Genomic DNA, 27,352 nt, shown 5'->3' on the forward strand with positions numbered 1-27,352 from the left:
TGGGGAGGCCTGGTGGCACTGAGAGGAAGGATAGCAGGCTACCAAAAAGAGACTTGATACCCTATGAGCCTCTACAGGGGAGGAAGTCCCCCACAGTCATAGGCATAGGGGAGGTGAGTAGGGGGAAAGCAGGAGGGAGGGAGGAATGGGAGGATACACGGGATGGGATAACAATTTAGATGTAATATGAATAAATTAATAAAATATTTTAAAAAATAATAAGTTGAATGACTACTATATTACATTTTTGTTACAAATGTATTATAGAAATGCTTATTTCCATAAACTAGTCAAATCTAATAGGCAATTATTAAATCAGTGTCATGTATTTGTACCCACACTGGGCCCATATAGGATCACCTATTCTCTTCTGATTTTAGCTATCTAATTCAGTTCCTTGGTGTCTATTGTGCCACTTGATATAACAAAATTTTTGCCTTTAGGAAACTTATCCTTTTAAAGATAATAATTATTTTATATTAGCTATCCAGTGTCATTCATTTATTTGCTAAACGTTTACTTGGCTTTTAGCCAAGAATAATTGTGACAAGTAAATAATATTTATACATTTTATTATGTATATCCACATATATGATAGCCTTCCAAAGTCCAGACACAAGCTGAACCACAATTTTTAAACATATTACCAGTTATTTATGAGTATAAATCATAATTTGGACAAGTGTTTCAAGGGATAAAATTTTGATGTCACACAAAACCAGTAGGGGAAATAGAAGGAGGAGGGAAAATAAAAAACTATAGTTTCTACATGTGCTTGCTTTTCTCCTTTCCCCCTTCCAATCTGCATCTCACTGCCACCTTCTCCTTGTCATTTCCTGCCCTACAGATTCTTACACACACATCAACATGACACTTACTTAGTCTCATGTTTGATGCATATGTATAGAGCATGTACTGTGCAGAATATTATGCAAATATGAGGTAAAAATAAAGTTTCCTTGGGTTCCATGATGGTTAATCTTGACTGGATGCAAAGTGCCTAGATTAGAAAACATGCTTCTAATTGTGTCTGCTCTTCCAGAAATGCAGAAAAGAAGGCCTAAGAAAAGGACAGCCTGCCTGAATGTCCTCACTCAGTTCTGGAGTGGCGACTGAGAGCGAAATAAAAGAGGGCATCTACTAGTGGGGCGCTCTCTCTCTCTCTCTCTCTCTCTCTCTCTCTCTCTCTCTCTCTCTCTCTCTCTCCCCTCTTCCTGATGGCTAATACTAGCTGAAAAGCTTTGCCAACACACTCTCCTTACCAATTCTTCTTCCTCACCTCAGGCCTAAAGTAAGGCAGTTGGTCTGCTGTGTGCTGAAACCCTTAGTTAAAATCAACCCGTCTTCCCTTAAAACTTTTCTCTCAGGTATTTGTCAGTGATAAAAATTCCAATATACACACACACACTCATGCACACACACTCATGCACATATATGCACATACTCATGCACACACGGACACACACACACAAAGACTGCCACTACAAAGGATTATTAATAGAAAGTACTAGCTGAAAGTATGCCTCAGAAGCTTTTGTCAACTGGTTCTGGAGAGGACTGAAGATTCTAGGGAAAGCCTAGAATGAAACACCCAGAGCCTGATGGGAGATTCTGGAGGAAACACTGAAGACCAGAAAGCCCAGAGGACTGTGGATAGTAAAGACTACGCTTGTGATGCTTCACACAGGAACAAGAAATCCACTGTGAAATGAATCGAAAGTTATTCGTGTTACATTGTGGCAAAGAAATTAACAATTTTTGTCCATTCCCTGACATGTTGTAGAAGCCTTAAATTAAAGGGGATGGACTAATTAATCTGGCAATGGAAATTTTACTTCAGCCAGGCCTAAATTAAGGCTATAGGAAAAGTCTTGACAGGAGCCTTTGTCTGTGTATATAGTTAAAATTTGTGAGAAAAAGGAGAACAGAAAGATTTGAAGAATTTGCAGCTTGGGCACAAGAAGCATGAGCAAATTTGGGATTGAGGAGGGTGTGGTGGTTGAAGACATCAATCTAATTTTTTTCTTTTTGGAACGTTTTGGGTTTTTTATTTTTAATTTGTTTGCTTTACATCCCACTGTAGCCCCCCCCATCGCCCCCTGGCCCCACTCTCCCTCCGTCATCCCCCTCCCTCCTTCCCTAGTCCTCCAAAAGGGCGAACTCTCCTCCCCTATCATCTGGTCCCCGCCTATCAAGTCTCATATGGATGCCTGCATCCTCTTCCTCTGTGGCCTGGCAAGGCCACCTTACCAGGAGGAAGTGATCAATGAGTGGGCACCAGAGTCCATGTCAGAGGCAGCTCCTACTCCCCATATTAGAGGACCCACAAGGAGACTGTGCTGCCTATTGACTACATCTGAGCAGGGGGTCTTTTTAATGGGTAATAACATATAGTTTGCATAAAGAAAGATACCTTAAGAGGGTCTGGAAAGCTGGCCAGCCCTATCCACTTCAGAGTCAAAGGTAGAAAGGAGTAAATTCACTTGAAATATTTTGCTTGGAGAAGAGAGTTTGGACTGCCCTGTCAGCACAGAGCCTCCTGAGGAAGTGTTGCCACACATCCAACCGCCCAGTTGCTTAGCAACTACTTGAGCTAATAGCATGTCTTGGTGGTGTCCTTCTGCTGCTTGATTTTTAGGCAAACAAAGTACAAGAGTTACAGGGTGATGAGGGCTTTCTCCCAGATTTCGGATGGAAGTCTGGAGGCCGACCAAGGGATAGCAGGGATAACAGGCACATTAAATATGTGCCATCAAGTGACACCTTCTACAACATGAGGCCAAATTTTGAATCTTATTTAAAAGACTTTCATCTATGATTGTGATTATGTGGCATCCTAGAAAAAAACAAAACCACACTGAGAGGGTAATTGGAGAAGAAATTTCCAGGAGTCTGAGAAAGAGGGTAGTGGACGTGTGGAGCAGGCAGGATTTTTAAGCTGATAAATGAAGTCAGTATGCTACTGTGACTATAGATGCATAATCTTGCCCATACTCCTATATAATGCAAAGAATATACCATAATATAAGTTACAGACTCTAGTGCCAAAATAAGGTACCAATATTGGTTTATCAACTGTAACACTACCCCAAACCAAGACAAGATATCTATAATATGGGAACTTGAGTATGTGTGTATGTCTGTGTGTGGTGTATATATGCCTGCAGTAAGAGAAAACTAACTATTCAGGTCTCTTCGTACTATATGCGCAACTCTCTATAACATTAAAATTGTTCTAAAATACAAGACTGAAATACACTAAGAGAAATAGATTTTGAACCATAGTGGAAACAAACACCTTAGAAAGATGAGTGTACCTCTCCTGGGCTTTCATTTCTTCATGTGTAAAATTAGGAGGCTGTACTAGATGTCCATACCATCTCTAAAATTCAATGAGCCACGGTCATTAGAAAGTGCCTTTCTTATTATTATAGCCTCTATTGTAAAAAATAATGTCAGTCTACTACGCTGGCACTATCAGCCAGGATCCAAAAGTGCATTAGCAAATGCCAAGTCAACAACTCTGACATTATTGGTCACAGTATGCTAGAACACTCTTTGGAAAGATGTTTTCAGTATTTTGAAAGTAAAAAAGAATCACATAATAATTATGCAAGGTTATGACTCCAGACTCATTTAATTTGCCTGAAATTTTGGAAAGTTCATATGTTCCACTCAAGGAAAAGTTTGGAAGTTTACTTTCTAGTCCTAGGCCTCCTTTCCTTGTGCTGGAACATTCCAAAGCTTTTGCTATAATCATACCACTGTAATTTTTATAGAGATGTGAAGGCTGGAAATCAATAATTCCTGAGGGGAAACGCCAGGTGATAATGCCTAATTATTGGCTGTGCTGAGCTAGTATCTTAAGTCTTCCAAGTCCCTAAAGCTTGATGTCAATTGATGCATCAATGGGCCAGTGCCAACACATAGTGTAGTTCTGCAGTCATATTTTTAATTTATGTCCTTTGTAATTCTATAAGTAATGCCAATCTGGTCAAGACAAAATCCTAAGCAATCATCTATTGTCTTTATGACATTGATATTAAGCAGGTGTATAAAATGTTTATGCTTCATGAAAATTTTTGGAGATGAAGGAAACCTTAAGATGCACTAGGATTTAGTGATGATTTAAATGTAGCTTTGCATCGATTATATGCATAACTGTGTTAAAATTGTTTTGTATTCCTCATGCGATGTGTATTTTCATCAAGTATAATGGTTGCTAGATGGGCAAAAGCATGTATATATGGACACATAGTCCCATTCCTAACTTCTCTAGTCTTATACTGTTTGAGTATAAAGGAGTTAAAATTTATACTATGTATATAAAGCAAGTTAAATATTCCTGGGTATAGGTAGCTAATAAAAATAAGGAAAATAAAATAAAAAATAAATAGGAAGGAAAAAATAAAAAGGAAGATGAGTATAAACTTTATAGTCAGTTTTAGACACAACTAGAAGCAGTTGAAAGAATATTGTTAAACAGGAATTGACACAGGCATATCTTTAAAGAAGACATACAAATGGCCAACAAGCACATGAATGTGTGTTTATCATCATTAGCCACCAAAGAAAAGTAAATCAGTATTTCACCACTCAGTATGTTAGCAGTAGGCTTTTCCCATGCAATATTTACTAAGCTGGAGAAGTTTCCCTTCTAGTCAGAGTTTGTTGGGAGCATTTATCATTTTTCAAATGCCTTTTTGTGTTTGTACATACCAATGCTGTACTCTGGTTGTTTAATCCATCAAAACAGTAGTTTATATTTGTCGGATTGATATTAAATCAACCTTGCATTCCTGGCATTAGTCCCACTTGATCACAGTGTTTGGCTTTTTTGTATATGCTGTTGAAATAGGTTTGTATATATTTTCTGGAGAATTTTGTATCTATGTTTATGAGGAATATTCATCTGTAGTTTTCTCTAAGTGTCTCTGTCTACCACTGGTAACAAAAATATTGGCTTCCTAAAGTGAATTGTGAAGCATACTCCCTCCTGTTTTCTGGAAGACTTGTGAGGAATTGATATTTCTTCCAATGCTTAAGGAATCTACTTGAGTCTAGGCTTCTTTGCTTTGTATTGTTTTGTTTTGTTTTAATTACCACTTCAATGTATCTTTTCTTTTTATATGTTTCTTCAGAGTTTCTAATTTCTTTAAGTCTGGTGCTTTGTTTATTTTGTGAAACAATCTCTCTGTAACTTAGGTTGGCCTCAAGCTTGCTATGAATCTCATGCTGGCCTTGAACTCATAATTCTCCTTTCTCTGCCTCAGTTACAGGCATGAGCAAAGTCAGTTTTAATCATGTATGTCTTCTTGATTTTTTTCATCAACTCATTGTCTAAGTCATTTGCATAAAGTTATTCTTAGTAGTCCTTTACCAGTTTAGCTATTTGAGTTCCTTTATGGGTTTCATTATTTATTTTGTTTTCTTCCTTAGTCTGTCTACCTAAGGGACTGTCAGTCAACAGTTTCTTTCATTGATTTTTTTCTCATTTTAATTACTTCTTTTATTTTTAGAGATTATAATATAATTACAGTATTTCTCCCATTCCCTTTACTTCCTCCAAGCCCTCCCATATACCTTGCTGTCTTTCAAATTCATGGCCTCCTTTTCATTTAATTGTGTATATATATACACACAATTGTGTATATATATCCTTTCTGGTCTGTATAATGTCACTTTTTATATATGTTTTCAGGGCTGATCGTTTGGTATTGTGAAAACAATTGGTATGTTCTTCCCTGGAGAAGCCCGTTTCCTCCACTCAGCATTCCTCACTTGCCTGTACTCCTTTGTTTAGGGTTGAACCCTCATGGATCTCCCTATTTACTTTGGCATGACCTTATTCAGCTCATGTTTAGGTGGTCATGTTGGTGAGATTTCTTTCTTCTGTGTGTGAATGAAAAGACTGGCGCATGTTGGGTCTCATCTTCTATTTCTCTCCATCCCGCTGCCTTGAGACAGGTCCTCACTGAGGTAGAAGCTTGTCTTCTTTCCTGACAGGCTGGGTGGCCAGCAGTTTCTCAGATCTACTTGCCTTCACTCTGCAATTCTGGGTACAGACATGCACAGCCGTTTTTATTACATAGGTGGTAAGAATTTAAACTCAAGTCTTCTCGATTGCCAACTATTCTTACTCACTTAGGCATCTTCCCATTCCCTTTTTCATTTCTCTTTTTTTCTAAGTTTTTCTTTTTTTAAAAAAATCATATTGTAATATATTCAGCAGGAACATATACATTCTATTTTTTCACTAACTACACAGATTATTACATGGAGACAAATCATTGGTTTTGATAAAATGAATTTTAGTTTCATTTGATGATTATGAAAAAGCACAGACCCTCAGATTTGCATGCTATTTCCATGGGGTTGTCATTTGGGTATTATTTTTTTAATTCATGTGTATTGGTGTTTTGCCTGTAGATATGTCTGTGTGGGGGTATTGTATCCCTGAAACTGGAGTTACAGACAGCTGTAAGCTGCCATGTGGGTACTGGGAAGCTCTGGAAGCTTCCCATGTGGGTGCTCTGGAAGAGCAGCCAGTGCTCTTAACCTTTGAGTCATCGCTCCAGACCACTATTGTCAGGTTTTTTTAAAGTTACATGTTGGATTCAATGCCAAAATACTTGACAGAATAAATATAGAAAGATCTCTTGATTCTTACTTAGCAGTAACTAGGAAGGAGGATGTTCACGTACCAAGCTATTTATCATAGCAAAAATGCAAGAGGTTCCCTCTGTGGTTATTTTTTTTTAATATTTATACAAATATTTTGAGCCTGTTTTTCTCTCCCTGAGCTCCTCCCAGATTCTCCTTAACCACTCAACTTCATGTTTTGTCTCCCTCTCTTTCTCCTCAAAACTTCACAAACATAAACACAAACACAGCAAAAGACAAAACAAAAAGAAACCAAAAGCCCACACAACCCAAACTGTTGATCAGGAGATATACATTGTATGATTTAAAGTATGAGGTTTTTGCATATATTAGTATTTCTCTATTTAAAAAGTTGTTCTGCATGCCCTGGAAAACAAAGTGTATCCTGCTATTCTTAGGTGGAATGTTCTGTCAACCAGATTAACTTATAGTGTTACTCTAATCTTCTACCCAGCTTATTGAACTGTGTGTTCAATAACTTCACATGGAGTTATATGACTGAATGTGGGGGTCGAGAAATTTTACCAACAGCAAATTTCTGAATATGTGATGACTGAAAATTAATTCAAAATTATCATTGTAATATACTCTGACAACAGAAACTTTAAGGGGAAAAGTTTAGATTTGCAATTTCAAATTATAACCCATCATTGCAGGGAAGCGAGGCAAGGACATTAAACAGCTATCCACAGTCAAGAACAGAGAGAGAATGGATGTGTGCATTTCTGCCACTCTTCTTATTTCCTTCACTTTGACACAAACAGGGACTCAAACCCTAGAAGTGGTGTCATCCACAGTGGGTTGAATCTTACCTCATCAATTAACGTTATCAAGACAAAACATGCCTACAGGCCAGCCTAACCTAGGGTAATTCTAGATAGTGTCAAATTGACAAATAAAACCAACCATCACAGAACTCAAATGTGCTGATCCAGGGTGTTCTGGTAGCACTCACTGTGTTGCATCACATGACTTGGTTCTGCACGCGTACTGCACATGTTTTGTACTGTACTTGCCTTGGTGCTAGGTAACCTGAATGCTGCCTGTTACACTTCAGCTAAGATGAGAAGAGTGTATCTTATACATTTCCTCTGAAATACATAGATTTCCGCTCTTACATAAAAACATTGATATAATCATTGGGGAAAACAAAGACTAATATTTTTGTGACATCACTCCTCAGGATGTAAGTATCAAATGAGTATTATCTCCAGATTGGATTGTGTTAGAAAATTTGGCTTAAAACCTAATATTTGAGTTTCTTACTTGAGTTTCAATTTTAAAATTATTAAGTTAATTCTGTGATTAAGATTTTTCAATAATTTTCTGAAATGGCCCCAAACATACTTCTGATATGTTGTACTTTTATTTATACAAAGAAGTATTCTAAGTATTGATGATTATATAATTAAAGAATCAATTAACTCTGAAAACATTGAAGATACTTATCCTCTTCAGGATCAAATATTCATCCAAAATTTAATGTGCTTGTTTATTTATGTAAATGGGTTCTTTATCAGCATGTATGTCTGTGCACCATATGAGTGCAATGCCTATGGAAGCCAGAAGAGGGTGTCAGGTCCCCTGGGACTGGAGTTACAGATAGGAGTTAACCATGGGATGCTGGGATTGAACACTGGTCCTCTTAAAGTAAGCAGCCAGCGCTCTTAACCTGAGCCAGCTCTCCAGCCCACACAGTTTAATTCCTTATGTAAAATAAACATGTCGATATATCTCTTTAGTATGTAATTTGCTTTCATCTTTAACAACTAGTAAAACTTTTAAGTACCAAAGAATCAAAGTTGTCTTCTTTTGTTGTTTTATGTATTTGTTATTTTTATTTTATGTGTTTGAGTATTTACTGAAATATGTGCACGGAGGCCAGAAGAGGGCATGAGATACCCTGCAACTGATATTAAAGATAGTTGTCAGTTGCCATGTGGATGTTGGTGACCAAATTCAGGTCCTCTGCAAGAGCAGACCACCAGTGTTTTTTAATCACAGAGTCCCCAAAATTAATTTCTCTATTATTATCAGTGAACTGTTTGATTATACAGATACATGAGGACACATGGAAATGGAGTGAATTAACACTTCAGTATCTGTTTCAAACAGTAATAATTCCAGATTAACAAAGAAACTTTGCTCCAGTGTAGTGTTTCATAGAATTTTGAATATATTATCCCTATGTTTTCTCACCTCTATTGTTACTGAAAACTCAGTTATTAATCTCATTTGTTTTCCTATATGTAATAAAATATTTCAGTTCAAGAGTTTCCATTTGATTTTTATAGTTTCTTTATATGCTTATTTGATAAGTCAGTAATTTTCCATTTTCATATTTTCCATTAATTCTTTTATTCTTTTTAGCTCTTTGAACATATTTATAATTTTGAAGTTCTTATGTGCTAAACAATCTAATGTTAGAGGCTTCAAAGAGTTTATATTGACTTCTTTTCCTTTCTTGTATATGGTAACACTCCCTGTTTCCTTTTCATACTTCATAATTTTGTTGTTGAAAGTAGTGCATTTTAGGTAATATGTCAGAGAAACACAGAATTATTAGTTGTCCATCCCAGAGGTTGGGCTTATTCCTTTTTGTTTAGTTTTTTGGTTACCAGGACTAATTCTCTAGCCTGTATCTCTTGCATCAGCTAGTTACCGACATCTCCAATTAAAACACTCATTTTTATGAGCTGGAGAGATGGCTCCGTACTTAAAGAGTACTGTCTGCTCTTCCAGAGGACCCTAGTTCAACTCTGGCATCCACAAGTGGCTCATAACCACTTGTAGCTCCAGTTCCAGAGGTGTCTGACGCCCTCTTCTAGCCTCTGAGGACACTGTGTGCACAAGGTACACAGACATACATGCAACAAAGCACATAGTAAAGGTTTTTTAAATTAATCCTTCAAAGATATTATTAAGATCAACTACCTTGAAGTTGTCTTTGCATGGATATAACTTAATGATGAACAAATACTTCATAGAGTTTGTGCTTGCTTAACTTGATCCAGAAAGGCAGGGCCAGTAGACATGCTGATGAAAGGGGAGCACAGTAAATACTTAGGTTGTAACCTGCTTTCCTATGTCTAGGGTTCATATCCTTGTGGGAATATATAGGCTCCACATTTCCTTCTAAATATATGCAGCCTTCAGTACTAAAAGGTGTGTAAGAGATATTATTAATTTTCACTGTGGCTGTCTTTTTCTCAAATTTTCTTTTAAAATCTAATGTGAGCCTGATAATCTATGTCCTGTTCTACCCACGATCACAGCTTCAAACTATCTGAGGTGGTGGCTTTGGGGGGCTCTCTTGTCAGCTACCTCTAACGCTAAGAGCTCCTGCTTTAGGACTTTTCATGTCCTTCCAGGGCCAAAACAAGAGAACGTGGTTTTGCTCAAAATTATTTCACTCAGCTATTTTGTTATCAGTGAACACCAAGGGTATTTTTCCTAATCTTCTGTGTAATAATCATTTAAGAAGGTAACCCTTCTTATCATTTCTGTTAGTTTCCTAGACTTCGCAATAACAAATTATGACTTAAAACAAAAGAAAAAGGTTTTGTTTACTCTTTATGAAGGCAGAAGTCTAAAATCAAAACATCAGCATGGCTGGTTTCTCCTGGAAGCTCTGAAGGAGAATCTACTCCATCCCTCTCCCCTAGCTTCTGGAGGCTGCAAAATTCCTTAGCATAGTAGCACGTCTCCCAGCTTTGTGTTTGTCATCACACGGCGTTTTCCCCTGTCTGTATCTGAAGGTCCATTTCCTTTGTGTTACAAACACAGCAGTTATTAGATGTAGGGCCCACCCTAATCCTGACTACATATTAACATAATATCCTTGATGACTTTAGTTCCAAATAAGGTCATCCTGAAGATCTCGTACACAAGTCTGGATGACGGTATTCTACGAAGCGTACCGTCGTCATACATAATAGCATTTGAAAATGAGTACCGCCTCTATTGTGAATCAGGTGATGTTTTATGAAAGTAAGTTTGGAAAGGAGTGGAGCAGGCGTTACTAACACAACTGTTTCTGTTTCTTAAGATAACTTACATCCTCTTTTGTTATTTTATTCATGCTAGTAAGAAGGGCTGGCAGACCCTTGCTCTTCTCCATTCTAATTTATATGTCTGTTTTTAATCTAGAGCCAAATAACTATCGGAGCATGCATGGCCGGGCGGTAAATGGTAGCCAGTTGGGAAAGGATTACATCCAGCTGAAGAGCCTGCTGCAACCCATCCGGATTTACTCCAGAGCCAGCCTGTATGGCCCTAATATTGGACGGCCCAGAAAGAACGTCATTGCTCTCCTAGATGGGTAGGTCAGATTATTAGCTCTCTTACAGAATTGCTCATTAAACATAGTGGAATAAAGTATTTGCTATTTTGAATTGCTTGCCTGTCTTCAGGTTTATGAAGAAAGGAGAGGTTTCCTCATAGTGGTTTACTCCTAAACTCTTCAACAAACAATAGAACTCATTGCGATGGCTTCTGGAGTTGAGAGTAGGAAGAAGCATATCTTAGACTCTTGGTGGCTTGAACAAAATGCACTATTTGCAAAATTATCATTTAATATAGGATTTCATTGAACTGTTTCATATTTTCAAAAGGTTGGAAAACATTACAAATATTTACAAATTAAAGTAAAACTGAACTAATACTTCAGTAGCAGACAGTCTGTATGATTGTTATCACTTGCTTAATTTTGACTGATCTGACAAACATCTTTTGTGTGTTGGTGCAAACATGTTAGCTGTTTTCTAACTCAGTTCTGGAAATGGGCCAGCCTCGAGTTGAATAATGGATATGTACATGCAGATCTGGTCTTGTTGTACATGAAAGAAGTGCCAGATCATGAATTTGTTGCCAGTAAATAGGAAGAATTAAAGTTAAAGATATTTCTTGAGCAACAGCTATGCTCTAAGTAATATGCCAGAACTGATAATAATAATAAACAAAACAGATATATTCTTTGCCCTCGTGGAGTATTCACTAAGTTAGGAGAGACATACAACAATCATACGCAGGACAGTGTGTAGAAGCAGTACATGGTTGTATTAGTGACTGTGAGTGTTGTGGCTTAATTGAATTAGGGAAGTCATGGAAACATTCCACTAAGAAGTGTAGCATAAAGAATTATTAGTTGACTACACAACATGAGAAGTGAACAATCCCAGTGGTTATTTTTGCTTGTATAGTTGTAGAATAAAAGGCATGTACAAAGACCTGGAGGATGCAAGCTGGGAGAGCTGTGTCCTATCGGACCCTGCGGGCACAATGAAGGACTTCTGTCCTTTCTAATTGCATTCATGATGACAGAGGAGGTTTAAGCTGGAGAAGGAGATTGTTTGTTATATATTAATTTTTTACATTTATCTCTTATTATAATTTATTCACATTACATCCCAATTGTAATCCCCTCACTCTTATCTTCCTGTTCCCACCCTCCCTCCCATGAAATTTTCAACAAAAAAAGAACTAAACTGCTCCTGCGAAAGAAAAGGAAAAAAGGAAAGAAGAGTAGATTTAAAAAGTAGTTTAAGTAAAAATTCAGTGACACATGTACAGAAAAATGCCTAATACTAAACTTCACCTTGCTGATGTTACAACAAAACACCCCGTGCCTCATACAGACATTAGTAACTTGTCTATGTCCATACACTCAAATCAAGACTAAGGTCGTCAGAAAAGAAGCAAATCCTATGAGTCATGGAGACACGTAACTGTTCAGGAGACCTGTTTTTCTTTCTTTTCATCTCTGTTTATGCTTGCATGACATTTCTCTAACCACCTGGGCTTGGCCTACATATGTCATTGGAAACTATCTTATTCAAATTGAACTACAGGGATAACTATCTAAATGCCACATGTAACATGTGACTCTCCCAGCTTACTTGTTAAATCTTGACTTTGGGCCTTGATTCAACATTAAGTCTATATTAAGCTTCTCCTGTTCTACTGTGGCTCCCTTTAATTTTAATTCTTCCTATTTACTGGCAACAAATTCATGGTCAGGCACTTCTTCCAACCCTGTATAACAGGGTCAGAGCTGCGTGTATATATTCATTATTCAGTTTGATGCTGGCCCATTGGCAGAACTGAGTTAGAAAACAGTTAACATTATGCTTTGCACAAAAGATGTTTTTCAGATCAGTCAAAATTAAGCAAGTGATAGCAATTCTACAGACTGTCTGCCACTAAAGTATTAGTTCAGGTTTACTTTAATTTGTGGCTGTGGTTTTCATGCTAAGAAACTAAGTGTAGATGTCAAAAGTATCATTTAATAGGTGTGATGAGATTAGGTTCTCTGCTAGAGAAATTTGTTAATTTCGGACGGTTTTAGCACAAAACTGAGACTTAAAGCCATAGTAACAGAGGATATATGTTGGCATAAAAAAAGAAAAGAAAGAGGGTTTAGGTGGCCAGCCAGGGGAAGCTGCATGTCTAATGAAGTGAGAAAACAGCTAAGAGCAGAAAGATTGAGGCTCAGGAAGAAAATAGACTTACAGTAGAAAGAGAGGTGGCCAACCGGGAAGATGGATGACACAAAAGTGTCTTTTGGATTTGGGCAGCATATAGATTGTTTATGACCTTGAGAGACGGTTCAAGAGAGTGAGGGCTGAAGGTGGATTGGAGGGGTTTGCAGGATGGAGAATAAGAGATAGCAGGCAATGAGGAGGATAAGAGTACTTAGAACAGCATTCACTGGGAGGAAATCCAAAGATGCCCAAAGGGAGATGTGTCGCCAAGGAAGATGACTCTCTCCTTCCTTTAACTCAAAATGAAGTAAAATAGGTTTGTAGGTGAGAGTATACCCAGAGAGACCGAGGAGGGCATATAGCCAAATTAAGACACCCTTTAAAGTTAGAAGAAATGGACACCAGAATGATTTGCCTTCTGTAGAGGACAATTCTCCCATGGTGGTAAAAGGCAAGAAACAAATAGTTTTCTGTATTGAGATGTTTAAAAAGTCGTATATATGCAGAAAATATGATAACCACTATAATAAGTGTAATTAAAATGTTGAGTTTATACACATGATAGAAATCAAAGTGCATGTAAGCTAGTATGTTGGGAATAAGTTGAGAAACACAGTGATGAAAGAGAAGAGATTGTGCTGTTATCTGAATATGAAATTTTCCTTCACATGCTCATGTGTTAAAGGCTTGGTTACCAGATGGTAGCACTGTCTTAGTAAGTGTGGGAGTCATTAAGAGGTGAGGTCTAGTTACAGGAATTAGGTCATGGGGCAATGGGGGTCTGGTCTTAGGAGATATAGCCTTCCCTGGCCCTTTCCACCGTGGTATTCTGTTTTACATCAGGCTATAAGCAATGGGGCCAACAGCCATGGACTGAAGCCATAACCCCACATAAACCCTCCTCCTCTAATGTATTTCTCTCAGGTGTTTGTCACAGCAACAGAAAATCTGACTGACAAAGCATATGGCCAAGGTTCTGTAGTGGCAAAGGGTAGGTTCTGCTTTCTCTGTATTAAACATGAAATCTTAACAGAAAAGAGAGAAAAAGTCTTTTAAGGCAGGGAAAGAAATTGATGAACAAATTTATTTTCTTTTATGTGCCAAAATGGGGATTTACTTTTCCTAATATATGTATGTGTATGAAATATGCAGAGAAATCAAAATAGAAAGAAATGTCCCAGAAACATAATCAATATAACAGAAAAGTGAGCACTGTAATTTACCAGCGTGTAGCTTTTCCCAGCTCTCTTGTTGTGGAGGTACAGTATTACATAGATGCAATCACTGTAGAGGCATCATTTTGAGCACTGAGATTTTGGTCATTGTTTCATATGGCCCTTATTTCTGCATACTTTGCACAGTTTTCATTCCTAGTAGAAATTCCAAAGTCTATCTAAGCATCCTCCCTCTATTGGGCATTTGACCAGTTTCCAGTGGCTTGTAATGTAGTACAACTATAAATATCTTTGTACAAATAGATTTTTAAAGTTTTCTTTTGAATCATATCCTTGACGTGTATCCAAAAAGTTGAGTTTCTGGGACAAAAACTGTATATTAATTTTTATGACTTTATATTTGCTGCCAAATTTCTTTTCAGAATGATTTCACTAGGTGAAAGACAGTGGTATATTACTGTGTCATTTCCAAATATCAAACAACAGTGAGCAATGCAGTATTATTAATTGACTTTGTTTAAATGAACACATGATCATATTGCATGCTTGTTTATATTTGAATTTGTTAACTTCAAGAACAGCTGGATATTCTCCAACTCTTTGTTGTTTGTTGTTTTGTTTCTTGTTTCTCTGATTTATTTCTCTATTCATTTATATTCAAATGTGTGTGTGCATGTGCATGTGTGTGTGTGAGGTGGGTATGAATATGTATATTTGCCTATATGTGTGGGACTGTGCTCAGCTGTGAATGAACATGTGTAGGTCAGAGGTCAACATCCAGTCTCTTCTTTTAGTGCTCTCCTTGGTTGGTTTGTTTATTTTGCTTGTTTGGGGTTTTGTTTTGTTATTTTGAGACAAAGTCTCTCAGTGAAAATGGTGGTTGCCATTTCTGCTGGACTGACTGGCCATGGAAACCCTAGAATCTGCCTTTCTGCTCCTTACACCCAGCACTAGTATTTCAGATATGTGCCTCAGTGCCCATATTTTTTTTTCAGTGCCCATATTTTATGTATGTACTATGAGCCAAACTCAGGTCCTCATGCTCCACTTTACCCAGTGGAGCAGTATTCCCCAGCCTTGTCTCTAGTTTCCTTATCCCAAATTTGATTAATAATACAGTCATCATTTGCCTGTATCCCAGGCTATTTTTTTTCTTTATTAATTTATTCTTGTTACATCTCAATGGTTATCCCATCCCTTGTATCCTCCCATTCTTCCCTCCCTCCCATTTTCCCCTTATTCCCCTCCCCTATGACTGTTCCTGAGGGGGATTACCTCCCCCTGTATATGCTCATAGGGTATCAAGTCTCTTCTTGGTAACCTGCTGTCCTTCCTCTGAGTGCCACCAGGTCTCCCCGTCCAGGGGACATGGTCAAAGGTGAGGCACCAGAGTATGTGAGAAAGTCATATCCCACTCTCCACTCTACTGTGGAGAATGTTCTGTCCATTGTCTAGATCTGGGTAGGGGTTTAAGGTTTACCGCCTGTATTGTCCTTGGCTGGTGCCTTAGTTTGAGCGGGACCCCTGTGCCCAAATCTGCCTATCATAATGTTCTACTTGTAGGTTTCTAGGACCCTCTGGATCCTTCTACTTTGCCATTCTCCCATGATTCTCTCATCTAGAGTCCTAATAGAATGTCCTCCCCTCTGTCTCAGTTTTCTGGTAAGTGAAGGCTTTCGTGGGACATGCCCCTTGGGCTAATGTGCAGATATAAGTGAGTATATACCATTTGAGTCTTTCTGCTTCTGGGTTAACTCACTCATTATGATCATTTCTAGATCAATCCATTTATCCACAAATTTCGGGAATTCCTTGTTTTTAATAGCTGAGTAGTATTCCATAGTGTATATGTACCACAGTTTCTTTATCCATTCTTCTACTGATGGACACTTAGGCTGTTTCCATGTTCTGGCTATTATGAATAAGGCTGCTATGAACATGGTTGAGCAAATTTTCTTGTTGTGTGCTGGAGCATCTTCTGGGTATATTCCAAGGAGTGGACTAGCTGGGTCTTGAGGAAGCTCTATTCCCATTTTTCTGAGATAGCACCAGATAGATTTCCAAAGTGGCTGTACTAGTTTGCATTCCCATCACCAATGAAGGAGTGTTCCTCTCTCCCCACATCCTCGCCAGCATGTGGTGTCGCTTGAATTTTTTATCTTAGCCATTCTGATGGGTGTAAGATGGAATCTCAGAGTTGTTTTGATTTGCATTTCCCTGATGATTAAGTGTTTCTCAGCCATTTGATATTCCTCTGTTGAGAATTCTCTGTTTAGTTCTTTAAGTGTTTCTCAGCCATTTGATATTCCTCTGTTGAGAATTCTCTGTTTAGTTCCAAGCCCCATTTCTCAATTGGGTTATTTGGTTTGGTGGTGTTTAATTTCTTGAGTTCTTTATATATTTTGGATATTAGACCTTTGTCAGATGTAGGGTTGGTGAAGATCTTTTCCCAGTCTGTAGGCTGTCGCTTTGTTCTCTTTACAGTGTCTCCTGCCTTACAGAAGCTTCTCAGCCTCATGAGGTCCCATTTATTAATTGTTGACATTAATGTCTGGGCTGTTGGTGTTCTGTTCAGGAAGTTGTCTCCTGTGCCAATATGTTCCAGGCTCTTCCCCACTTTTTCTTCTAAGTGACTTAGTGTCTCTGGTTTTATGTTGAGGTCTTTAATTCACTTGGATTTGAGTTTTGTACAAGTGACAAATATGGGTCAAGTTGCATTTTTTTACACATAGACATCCAGTTAGACCAGCACCATTTGTTGAAGATGCTATCCCTTTTCCATCAAATGAATTTGGCTTCTTTGTCGAAAATCAAGTGACCATATGTGTGTGGATTCATATCTGGGTCTTCAGTTCGATTCCACTGATCAACCAGCCTGTTGCTGTGCCAGTACCATGCTGTTTTAATTACTATTGCTTTATAGTATAGTTTGAGATCAGGTATGGAGACTCCTCCAGAGCACCTTTTATTGTACAAGATTGTTTTAGCTATTCTGGGTTTTTTGTTTTTCCATATGAAGTTCAGAATTGAACTTTCAATGTCTTTAAAAAATTGTGTAGGTATTTTGATAGGGATTGCATTGAATCTGTAGATTGCTTTTGGTAGGATGGCCATTTTTACTATGTTAATTCTCCCGATCCATGAGCAAGGAAGATCATTCCATCTTCTCATGTCATCTTCAATCTCTTTCTTTAGAGTTTTGAAATTTTTTTCAAACAAGTCCTTCCCAGGCTATTTTTTAAATTATTTATCTTTTTTTTTAACAAAATGAGTAATGCCCAAAAAGAGTAGATGGAAAGAAATAATCAATCAATCTCAGTACTGAAATCAATGAGATAGAAACAATTAAACAAGACAAAAGTATAAGAATCTATAAAATTAAGAGTTGGTTCTTTGAGAAAATCAATAAGATTGACAAACCTTTAGCCAAAATAACCAAAAGACACAAAGAGAAGACTCAAATTAATAAAATTCAAGATAAAAAGAAATTACAACAGATACCTGGAAAATTCAGAGAATCAAAAAGACTTAGCTTAAAAAATATGGAAAACATAAAACAAATGGTTGAATTTCTTGATATGTATGACTTTTGCCAAAGTTAAACCAAGATGAAATAAACAATTTAAACAGACTTATAATCCCTAGTAAAATAGAAGTAGTAATTAAAGTCTTCCAACCAAACTAAGCTCAGGGCCAGATGGAGTCTATGTATAATTCTAAGAGACTTTAAAGGAGAAATAATGCCAATACTCCTCCAATTATTCACAAAGAGAAACTGGAGACACAGTTCCCCATTCTTTTTACAAAGCCAGTACTACCATGATACCAACACAAAGGCTCAACAACAAAAATAATATTAAAATTAAATTAAAATAAACCAATCTCTCATGGGCATAGATGCAAAATTTCTCGATGAAATATTTGCAAACCAAATTTAAGAACACATAAAGAAAATTATTCACCATGACCAAGTTGTCTTCATCCCAGAGATGCAAAGATGGCTCAACATATGTAAATAAATAAATGTTGCCCACCATATGAACAGAATTGAAAGAAAAAAACCACTTGGTTGTCTTATTACACCATCTTATTAGGTCTTTGACAAAATCCAGTATCCCTACATGATAAAGGGACTGGAGAGAACAGGCACGCAAGGGAAATACCTAAACATAATAAAAGTAATTTACAGAAATCCCATGCCAACATCATCCTAAATGAAGGGAAACTCAAAGCATTTCCAATAAAATCAGGAACAAGACAAGTATGTCTACTCTCTCCATACTTATTTAATATAGTACTTTAAGTCTTAGCAAGAGCAGTAAGACAACTATAGGAGATCTAAGAGACACAGATAGGAAGTGGTGAAAGAGAGTGTCTCTATTTTCAGATGATATGGTGTATACATAAAATACTCTACAGACTCTACTAGAGAACCCCCATAGCTGATAAAGATTTTTGTCAAAGTAACAGATACAAAATCAGCACACAAAAATCAGTAGCCTTTCTATATACAAATGACTAACATACTGAGTAAGAAATCAGGGAAATAGTACCTTTTTACAATATGCCAGATGAGCAAATGTAAAACTTGTGTAATAAAAATTTGAAGACATTGAAGAAAGAAACTGAAGGAAACACCAGAAGATGAAAAGATCTCTCGTGCTTATAGATTGGTAGAATAAATATTGTAAAATCACCAAAAACAATCTACAGACTCAATGAGATGGAATCAAAATTCTAACACAATTTTTCACAGAAGTTGAATAATAATAATATTAACAAAATTATAAATTGTCACAAATATTCAATAATATTAAACTTCATATGAAAACACTAAACGCAATCTAGCTAAAGCAATACTGGATAATAAAATAACTGCTTCAGCTAACACCATGTATGTTTAAGGTTGTACTACAGGGTTATAGTAATAAAAATAACGTTGTCATGAAGACAGACATGTTGATTGGATTGAAGACCCAGACATATGTGCACACATCACAGACACCTGAGTTTTGAGATGGAGGCTTTTTTAGACTTGGTCTTTTCCTTGAACATTTACTCAGGTTGCCAATGAATACTTACATTTTGAACTTCTTTGTATCATTCACATCCATCTTCATTTATTTTTAATTTAGACCTTGTCATTTTTATTTTTAATAATCTATCTATATCTGTTCTCAGAGTCTGATAATTTCACCATGTAGATTTCTGAGTCATTTTTAAGTATGACATTTAGTCAATTCAATTTTGCTTTAAGTTTAAAACTTTTCAGATACGCTGACTCTTGGCCTTTAGTGTTTCTATCTTCCTAACTCCAATCTAGTAACCAGCTGACTCCATTATACAAGCTGTCCTCAAGTATGCCAAAGTATTATAAATTTTGGAAAATGCCACATTCTGTTTTACCTGTGTGTCTTTTTGTTTGTATAATTGTTTGAAAGACCATGTTCTTTTTCTCTTTAACCCCAGATCTTTTCCAATATATTCAGGTCAGATTTTGGTGATCTCCTCTGATCTTACATGGCATTTTTTCCCCTGCTCTAGCATTTAACAAATTGATGATAATGTGTTTGTTTACATAGCTGCCTCCTATAATAGACCATGAACTATAATCTAGATTTTGCTGCTTTATATACTTAGAATTTAGAAATATAGTAGGTGTCACATTAATGCTTATTGAAAAAAATCGTATCTGTCTATATACAAATAACTCTGAGTTTCTATGATGTGAAAAATAGTGTGCATGAGTTATAATTTTGAAGCATTATAAATTGTTAGGCTATCATTTGAATGAATTATGGTGATTTTATAAATAACAATAGCTTTAATGCTGTAGATCCACACCAGCTTTTGAAAATAGGAATATATAAGACTGCCTCCTAGTTAGGACAGGAAATGAATTAGAGTAGAGAAAAGATTCTTGTGTTTGCAGCATCAGGGAATTGCAGGTTTCTCAGAAAATGGGACATACTTTTAAAATGTTTGCTTTATTTTTTCATGTTCTTGATCAGGACCTGGGTGGTTCTAGACATTTGATTTTTTTATCAAAACAAGTGAAGAATTGTTCTTTAGGGTCATATCAGTTTCATCTGTTTTTCTTCTATAAACTTCTATTGCCATCTATGTGATAACATTTATACTAATTCATTACTTTTCTACTTGGCGATATATATTTCTTGCTTCAGAAGTTCACTATAATTGCTTTGTCTTGTGTTGATCAATGTGCTATGCACACACTGTAGAAATCCCAGTCAAAAGAAGTATTAATTGTAAATGCTTGTTTATTTAATAGTTAAATCTGTACCTGTGATATAGAAAAGCATTCCAATATCATTTGAAATAATGCTCAAAAACCACAGGCATAAGAAATCAATAACGTAGAAGAAAAACTAAACTGAGTAAGTATAGGCAATTAACCCAGGAGGAATTATAACTCAAGATCAATATTTAAAATATCTATAATATGGTGTCCTTATATGTATATAACAAGATATGTACAGCAAGCTATTGCACTTATAAATTTAAAATATATTACTATGAAAACATGTAATCAGTACAAATAAAATCATTTAAATTAAACATACTCTTTCTGAAAATAGATTTAGTAGATATGTGGATTATGCACATTAGTGACTAAGTCCAAGCCATTAATAATGCATCAGTGTTACATTAAGGAAAGAAACATAAACACAGCCCCTCGAAGTCACTTAGCCAGGAAGTCTAGATTTGAATCCTTTGCTTTATGCTCCCTTCATCTTCTATCCTGATTGTCTTGCATGAGTCTGAATCTGTGAATCTGTGCCTGCCTGAAGGTTATCTTGTGAATCTGCTTGCCCTGAGCCTGTGTGTGTCTATGCCTATGTATGTATGTATGTCTGTTCTATGTGTGAGTGGCATCTGTATGTGCTGTATGTGTATGTATCTGTGTCTGTGTGTGCATGCATGTGTGCGTGCATGTGTGTGTGTGTGCATGCGTGTGTGTGTGCATGTGTGTGTGTGTGTGTGTGTGTGTGTGGTGTATGTTTGTATCAAAGGCTTTTGCTCTGTATTTACTGAATAACATAGGAAGCATCATATGAGGAAAGGATGCTCTTTTACAGAGCTTTACAAGGGATTAAGTCGCTGGCTCCAACAGATCCCAACTGACACTGATTTTAAAAAAATATCATTACTTATCAACAATATCCCTAAGTGTTGCTTTCAACCTTGATGGTACATTTTGGGAAATTGCTCTCAACTTCTGTATTTGCTGCTTTCAGCAAATGATCCACATGTATTATTCTGGGTTGGGAGCATGGAAGAGTAGCACCTTGTGATGGCAGCTATGCATTGTTTTAGGCTATAAAAGCTAGTTGCATGGAAACCCAAGGGAAGCCAAGTTGATTGCCACATTGTCCTCTTAAAGACAGGTTAAACAAGCAGTTGATTGCACAGTAGGAGAGAAGTCTTTATACCTTAAGTGACCTCAAGATATAGTACTAAGTCTGGCTGTGAGGTTCAGCAGAAGTTCCAGTCTACTGGAATATAAGAGTTATCTTCAGAGCATTGCGTCACCACAAATAAGGGTCAGGCAACGCTTTCATTCTGTTCTGCTATAACAAGAAGCCTAAAACTGGATCCGAAGAAGAGACCCATCCTTCCTCACAGCTCAGCGTATCAGAAAGTCCAATGCTGAACACAGATGCTGACGGGGATGATATACTGTAGTAGGACAAACACAGTGAAAATAAAAAGAAATTGTATTTGTTAAAATTCAGAGACTTCATGCCTATATCAGGAGCATTACTATTCATCTTTTCCTTCCAATCTATTCACTACCCAGTTTATAGAAAAATATTCTTTAAAAGATACAATTCATATGATGTCAACCACCAACACTTCTGGTGTTCTTAGAATAGCTGGTGGGCTTCTTACTCTTATTTTGGTCCACAAGACTCCACAGTTAATAATCTGGCTACTCCCTAGTGCTGTGCTTATCATCCACCAAGCTCTGCTTCTCCTCACCCCAGCCTCACTGCCTCCAGAGCACTCTCAGTTGGCCACATGGCTGGCTCTTCTTACCCTCTAGAGGCCTTCCATACATAACCTATTAGTTCATTTTATATTATTTGTAACTATATTTATAATTTGTTTACTTATTGGTTGTGGTTTATAAATTGTGAAGGTGTAAAGAATCTCTATTGTATTTACTTTGGCAAATGGCTCCTACTTAGCTTCTCACATTTGTTGAGTAAGTTTGTGAGTGAAAAATGTAAGTTACCAGCAACTGTACGAGGTTTTCAGCATAATCATCCAATCTGAAGACATGGGAGAGCATACAGCCTATCTTTCTGCGCCCAAGGTCATCGAGAGCTGTGGAAAACTTTCAAATTAGAACAATGGTGTATAAGAACAGAACCGGGAAGCAAATAATGGGTGCTAGGTAGTCAAAAAAACTGGAAATAGAAAAATTGACTTTTTGTATCTTGAGTTTCTGTCTTTGATTATGAGTGATCATTAACATGCCTACTGAGTATCTGATACTGGTGGATTTCTGTATGTGTGTGGATGGTGATGGAAATTGCTTCGTGTTACTTTAAATATGCTTCTGTTGTGACTTTTTGAATCCCCAGGAACTTATTTTAATTAAAAATTCTTTTTCATACAATATATATTTATTATGTTTTCCCTTCCACCAATCCTCTCAGGTCCTCCCCACCTGAGGTCATTCTCCATCTTTCTCTCTGTCTCTCTCTTCGTCTTTGTCTCTCTGTGTGTCTCTCATTCCCTTTCCCTCTACCTGCCTCCCCCAAGAGCAAAAACCCCCACAAAATAAATTACAAAACGCAAAGAAAAAAGACAAAAGTTACCAAAACAAAACAAATGAACAATCCATTAAAAAAAAAAAAACAAACATGGCCCTTGAGCCTGTTTGGAGGTTCTACATAGGAGCGCAGTACTAGCATACCTTTGACCTAAAACTAGTCCTCCTTTATTCAGGGGAGGTTGTCCTCTTTGACCCAGCACCCAGCTTCAGGAGCAACACGCATGGAGTGGTAAGGGAGGAAGGGAAAACCTGCCAGCCCGATCAGCCGAACCAAGCCTGGGTGTCAGTGGGGTGACAAAATGAGCTCCATGGATTTTTTTTATTTAATTAATTAATTTTTTTACATCCTGGTCATAGCTCCTATTCCCCCTCACCTTTCAGTCCCACCCTTTCTTGCTCTTCCTCCATCTTCCTCCCCTATTCCTTAGAAAAAGGGAGCCCCACGCCAACATCCTCCCCAGCTCAGCAAGTTCTATTCCCCTGTGGCTGGCAAGGCAGCCCCACCAGGGGGAAGTGGTCAAAAAGCTGACAATGAGACAGCTCTTACTAGAGGAGCCACACGAAGCCTGAGCTGCCCATCAGCTACATCTGTGCAGGAGGCCTAGGTCCAGTCCATGCATGGTCCTTGCTTGGTGCTTCAGCCTCTACAAACCCCTCTAGGCCTTTGTTAATTGGCTCTGTTGATATTCTTGTGGAGCTCTTGTCCCCTCTAGGCCCTTTTATCCTTCCCCCTACTTTTCCACAAGGCTCCTTATGCATCACCCAATGTCTGGCTGTGAGTCTCAGCATCTGTTTCAAACTGCTGCCGGGTGGAACCTCTCAGAGGACAACTCTGCTAGGCTCCTGTCTGCAAGCATTGCAGAGTATTGTTCATAGTGTCAGGGGTTGGCGCTCTCACATGAGTGGGTCTTAGGTTGGGCCAGGCATTGCTTGGACATTCTCTCAATATCTAGTCTATCCTGATCCCTGCACACCTCTGTATCAGCTTCCGTCTACTGAAGGAGAAAGCTATTCTAAATGGGTTGATTGGGACAGTGGCATAGCAGTATAGCATTAGGAGTCATTTTCTCTCTATGCTCCTTTAGCAGAATAATAGTATTGAGTTTCCTCCTAAGCCCATGATCCATCTATGCTCAGGTTCTTAGCATAAAGCAAAATATACCAAACTATTTTCTTAAACTTAAAAATTAATTTTGACCTTCTAATTGTAACTTGAGGCCATGGGAATAAGGGCTTCCATGTCTTTTAGAGCAGTCAATTCTTCAGATGTGTTATAAGCAAAGAATGCAAGCAGAGAAAATTATAACATCGAATATTTCTTTATTGCCACATTCGTTATGGACATACATGCATCTTCTCAAAGGGTGGCAGTAATTATTCCTGAGTACCTTTCAGCTCTAACATTTTAAAATTTAAAAGTAGTCAGTTTTTTACTTAAATTTTTTATTTTAAATTTATTCACTTTACATCCCAATTGTAGCCCCTTCCCCAGTCTCCTCCTGGCTCCACCCTCCCTCTCTCCTCCCCACTTCTCCCCTTCCCTAGTCCTCAGAAAGGCGGAGTCCTGTCATCTGACCCCAGCCTATCAGGTCTCATCTGGACTGCCTGCATCTTCTTCTGTGGCCTGGCAAGGCTGCCCCACCAGGGGGAACTGATCAATGAATGGACACCAGAGTCCATGTTAGAGGTAGCCCTACTCCTCGTATCACGGGACCCACAAGAGACTGGCTGTGTTGCCTGTCTACTACATCTGAGCATGGTCTTTGGTTGGTACATCAGTCTCTGCTGCCCCTGCTGCCCCACCCTCGTCCAGATTGCTTGGCTCCATTGGTCTCCTTGTGGAGCTCCTGACCCCTGCAGGTCCCTCTATTCCCCAACTCTTCTGTAAGACTCCCTTTACTCCACCACAGAGTTTGGCTGTGAGTCTCAGTATCTACTTGGATCTCCTGCTGTGTGGAGTATTTCTGAGGACTTCTATGGTAGGCTCCCTTCTTGTTCCTTCTCTTCAACTGCTTCCAGGGTCTATTCTGTTTGCCCTTCTGAATGAGAATTAAGCATTCTCCCTAGGGTCCTCCTTGTTATTTAGGTCTGTGGAATGTAGTGTGGTTATCCTGTATAATGTGAGTAATCCGCTTTTAAGTGAGTATATACCATGTGTGTCTTTCTGAGTCTGGGTTACCTCACTCAGGATGACCATTTCTAGTTCCATCCACTTGCTTGCAAATTTCAAGATTTTCTTGTTTTTGATAGCTGAGTAGTATTCCATTGTGGCACCTCATGAAACTGAGAAACTTTTATAAGGCAAAGGACACTGTTGACAGAATAAAACAACAGCCTACAAACTGGGAAAAGATCTTCACCAACCCTACATCCAACAAAAGGATAATACCCAAAATATATAAAGAACTCAAGAAATTAAACACCATCAAACCAAATAATCCAATTTTAAAAATGGAGTACAGAGATAAACAGAGAATTCTAAACAGAGGAATATTGAATGGCCAGGAAACACTTAAATGCTCAACATCCTTAGTCATCAGGGAATGCAAATCAAAACAATTCTGAGATTCCATCTTATACCCATCAGAATGGCTAAGATTAAAACTCAAGTGACAGTCATGCTGGCGAGGTGGAGAATAGGGAACACTCCTTCATTGCTGGTGGTAGTGCAAACTTGTACAACCATTTTGGAAATGAATCTGGAGCTTTCTCGGGAAATTGCGAATAGTGCTACCTCAGGACCCAGCTATACCACTCCTGGGCATATACCCTAAAGATGCTCCACCACACAACAAGGACATTTGCTCAACTATGTTCATAGCAACTTTATTCATAACAGCCAGAATCTGGAAACAACCTACATGTCCCTCAACTGAAGAGTGGATAAAGAAACTGTGGTGCATTTACACAATTGAAGAAACTTAGTTTAGCACAAAGAAAAAAATCCTTTTCCAAATTGGTTTTTTGTTTCGTTTTGGTTTTTTTGTAACATAAACACTTGGGATTTCTCTTGTGCGGGTCAATACAGAATAATGGTAGAGAGTACATTTTGGAACTAGGTGAGAACTGATTGTCTACTGATTCACCAATATTCATCAATCTAAGGACCCCTTTAATCTCTGCAGTTTGTACAGTCAAACTATGAGCAATGCCTTGTCCATTTATAATAAATAAATGAGGTGATGAATTGAAAGTGCTTAGCACAGTTTCTGGCATGTGTTGACACCCAAAGAAATGGCAACCACAATTGCTGAGAATGGATGCATTTTAAAGATGAAAATGTCAGTTTTTAGTCTAGGGCCTTGGTACATGTGACTTAAATGCAGGCTCCTAGGCAGTAAGGTAACTGAGTGAGGAAGGAAAAGCTGCAGACAAGCTCCATAAGGCCATGTCAGGATCATGAGGGTGATCACAGCTCTGGTGCCTGCCTGGAACACTTGCTTCTGCTGCATCCTCTCCTATAGCAGAAGATGCCCAGCTGGGACAGTCTGGGGTAGTTATTACAGTGCTCTTCCTAATAATCGTCCTGTTTTATTTCAACTCTGAAAGCATTGTGTGACTTCAACAAACTACAGGACAGAAAAGAACAATGCGTTTCTCTCTTACTTCATAAGAAAAGAATGCACCTCTTTTGCCTCTGGAAAGAAACCCAGCTTGTTCAGTGCTCATTAACAGGACTGTCTGCTCCCTAGCTGACAGCTATGTTAATGACCCAGAGCTCCTGCTTCTCTCTGCTATTTATTTATTTATTTATTTATTTATTTATTTATTTATTTGAAAGCACTTCTTTCCTAGCTAGAGAAGGAGCCTAATTGCCTACCTGAGTTCAGGCTTAGGAGTTATTGCTGTAGGAAGATGCCTTTCTCTATGGCTAGCATCAGAGAGGTCAGCAAGGGGCAGGAGTTTGAAAGAACACGGGAGGAGTCCAGAATCCTAGGATGGATGCTTCGAGTTAGCACTTTAAAACTCAGGTAATCTTGGGAAATGTTCTTCGACATTTCTTTCTTTTCCTCCTGAGCCTTGTTCTTACAACTTTACTTCCTCCTCCAAGAATGCTCCATTTTCACAGGAGCTGCTGAGACGAGAATTCGTCCAAAGTCTAGTCTATTCTATTAGTTGCTTTTCTCCATTGCAGTGACCTAATTTATTGGATAGGAAGCAACCTGAGGAAAGAAAATTTTATTTTGGCTCAGGGTTTGGGGGTCTGGTCCATCATGGCAAGAAAG

General features: G+C 37.9%; 1 protein-coding gene across 4 annotated transcripts in view; it reads left to right on the plus strand.

Moving 5' to 3' along the window:
* Positions 1–27,352, plus strand: part of HPSE2 (heparanase 2 (inactive)) — a 638,895-nt gene that overhangs the window by 414,497 nt on the left and 197,046 nt on the right. For all 4 annotated transcript variants that reach the window (XM_084754662.1, XM_084754660.1, XM_084754659.1 and 1 more), the window contains one exon: positions 10,813–10,984. In XM_084754662.1, coding sequence (XP_084610788.1) covers positions 10,813–10,984 — 172 coding nt within the window. The remainder of the gene's footprint in view (positions 1–10,812; positions 10,985–27,352) is intronic.

Source organism: Acomys minous, assembly GCF_964271855.1.
Source record: "Acomys minous genome assembly, chromosome: 2".
Taxonomy (NCBI): Eukaryota; Metazoa; Chordata; class Mammalia; order Rodentia; family Muridae; genus Acomys; species Acomys minous.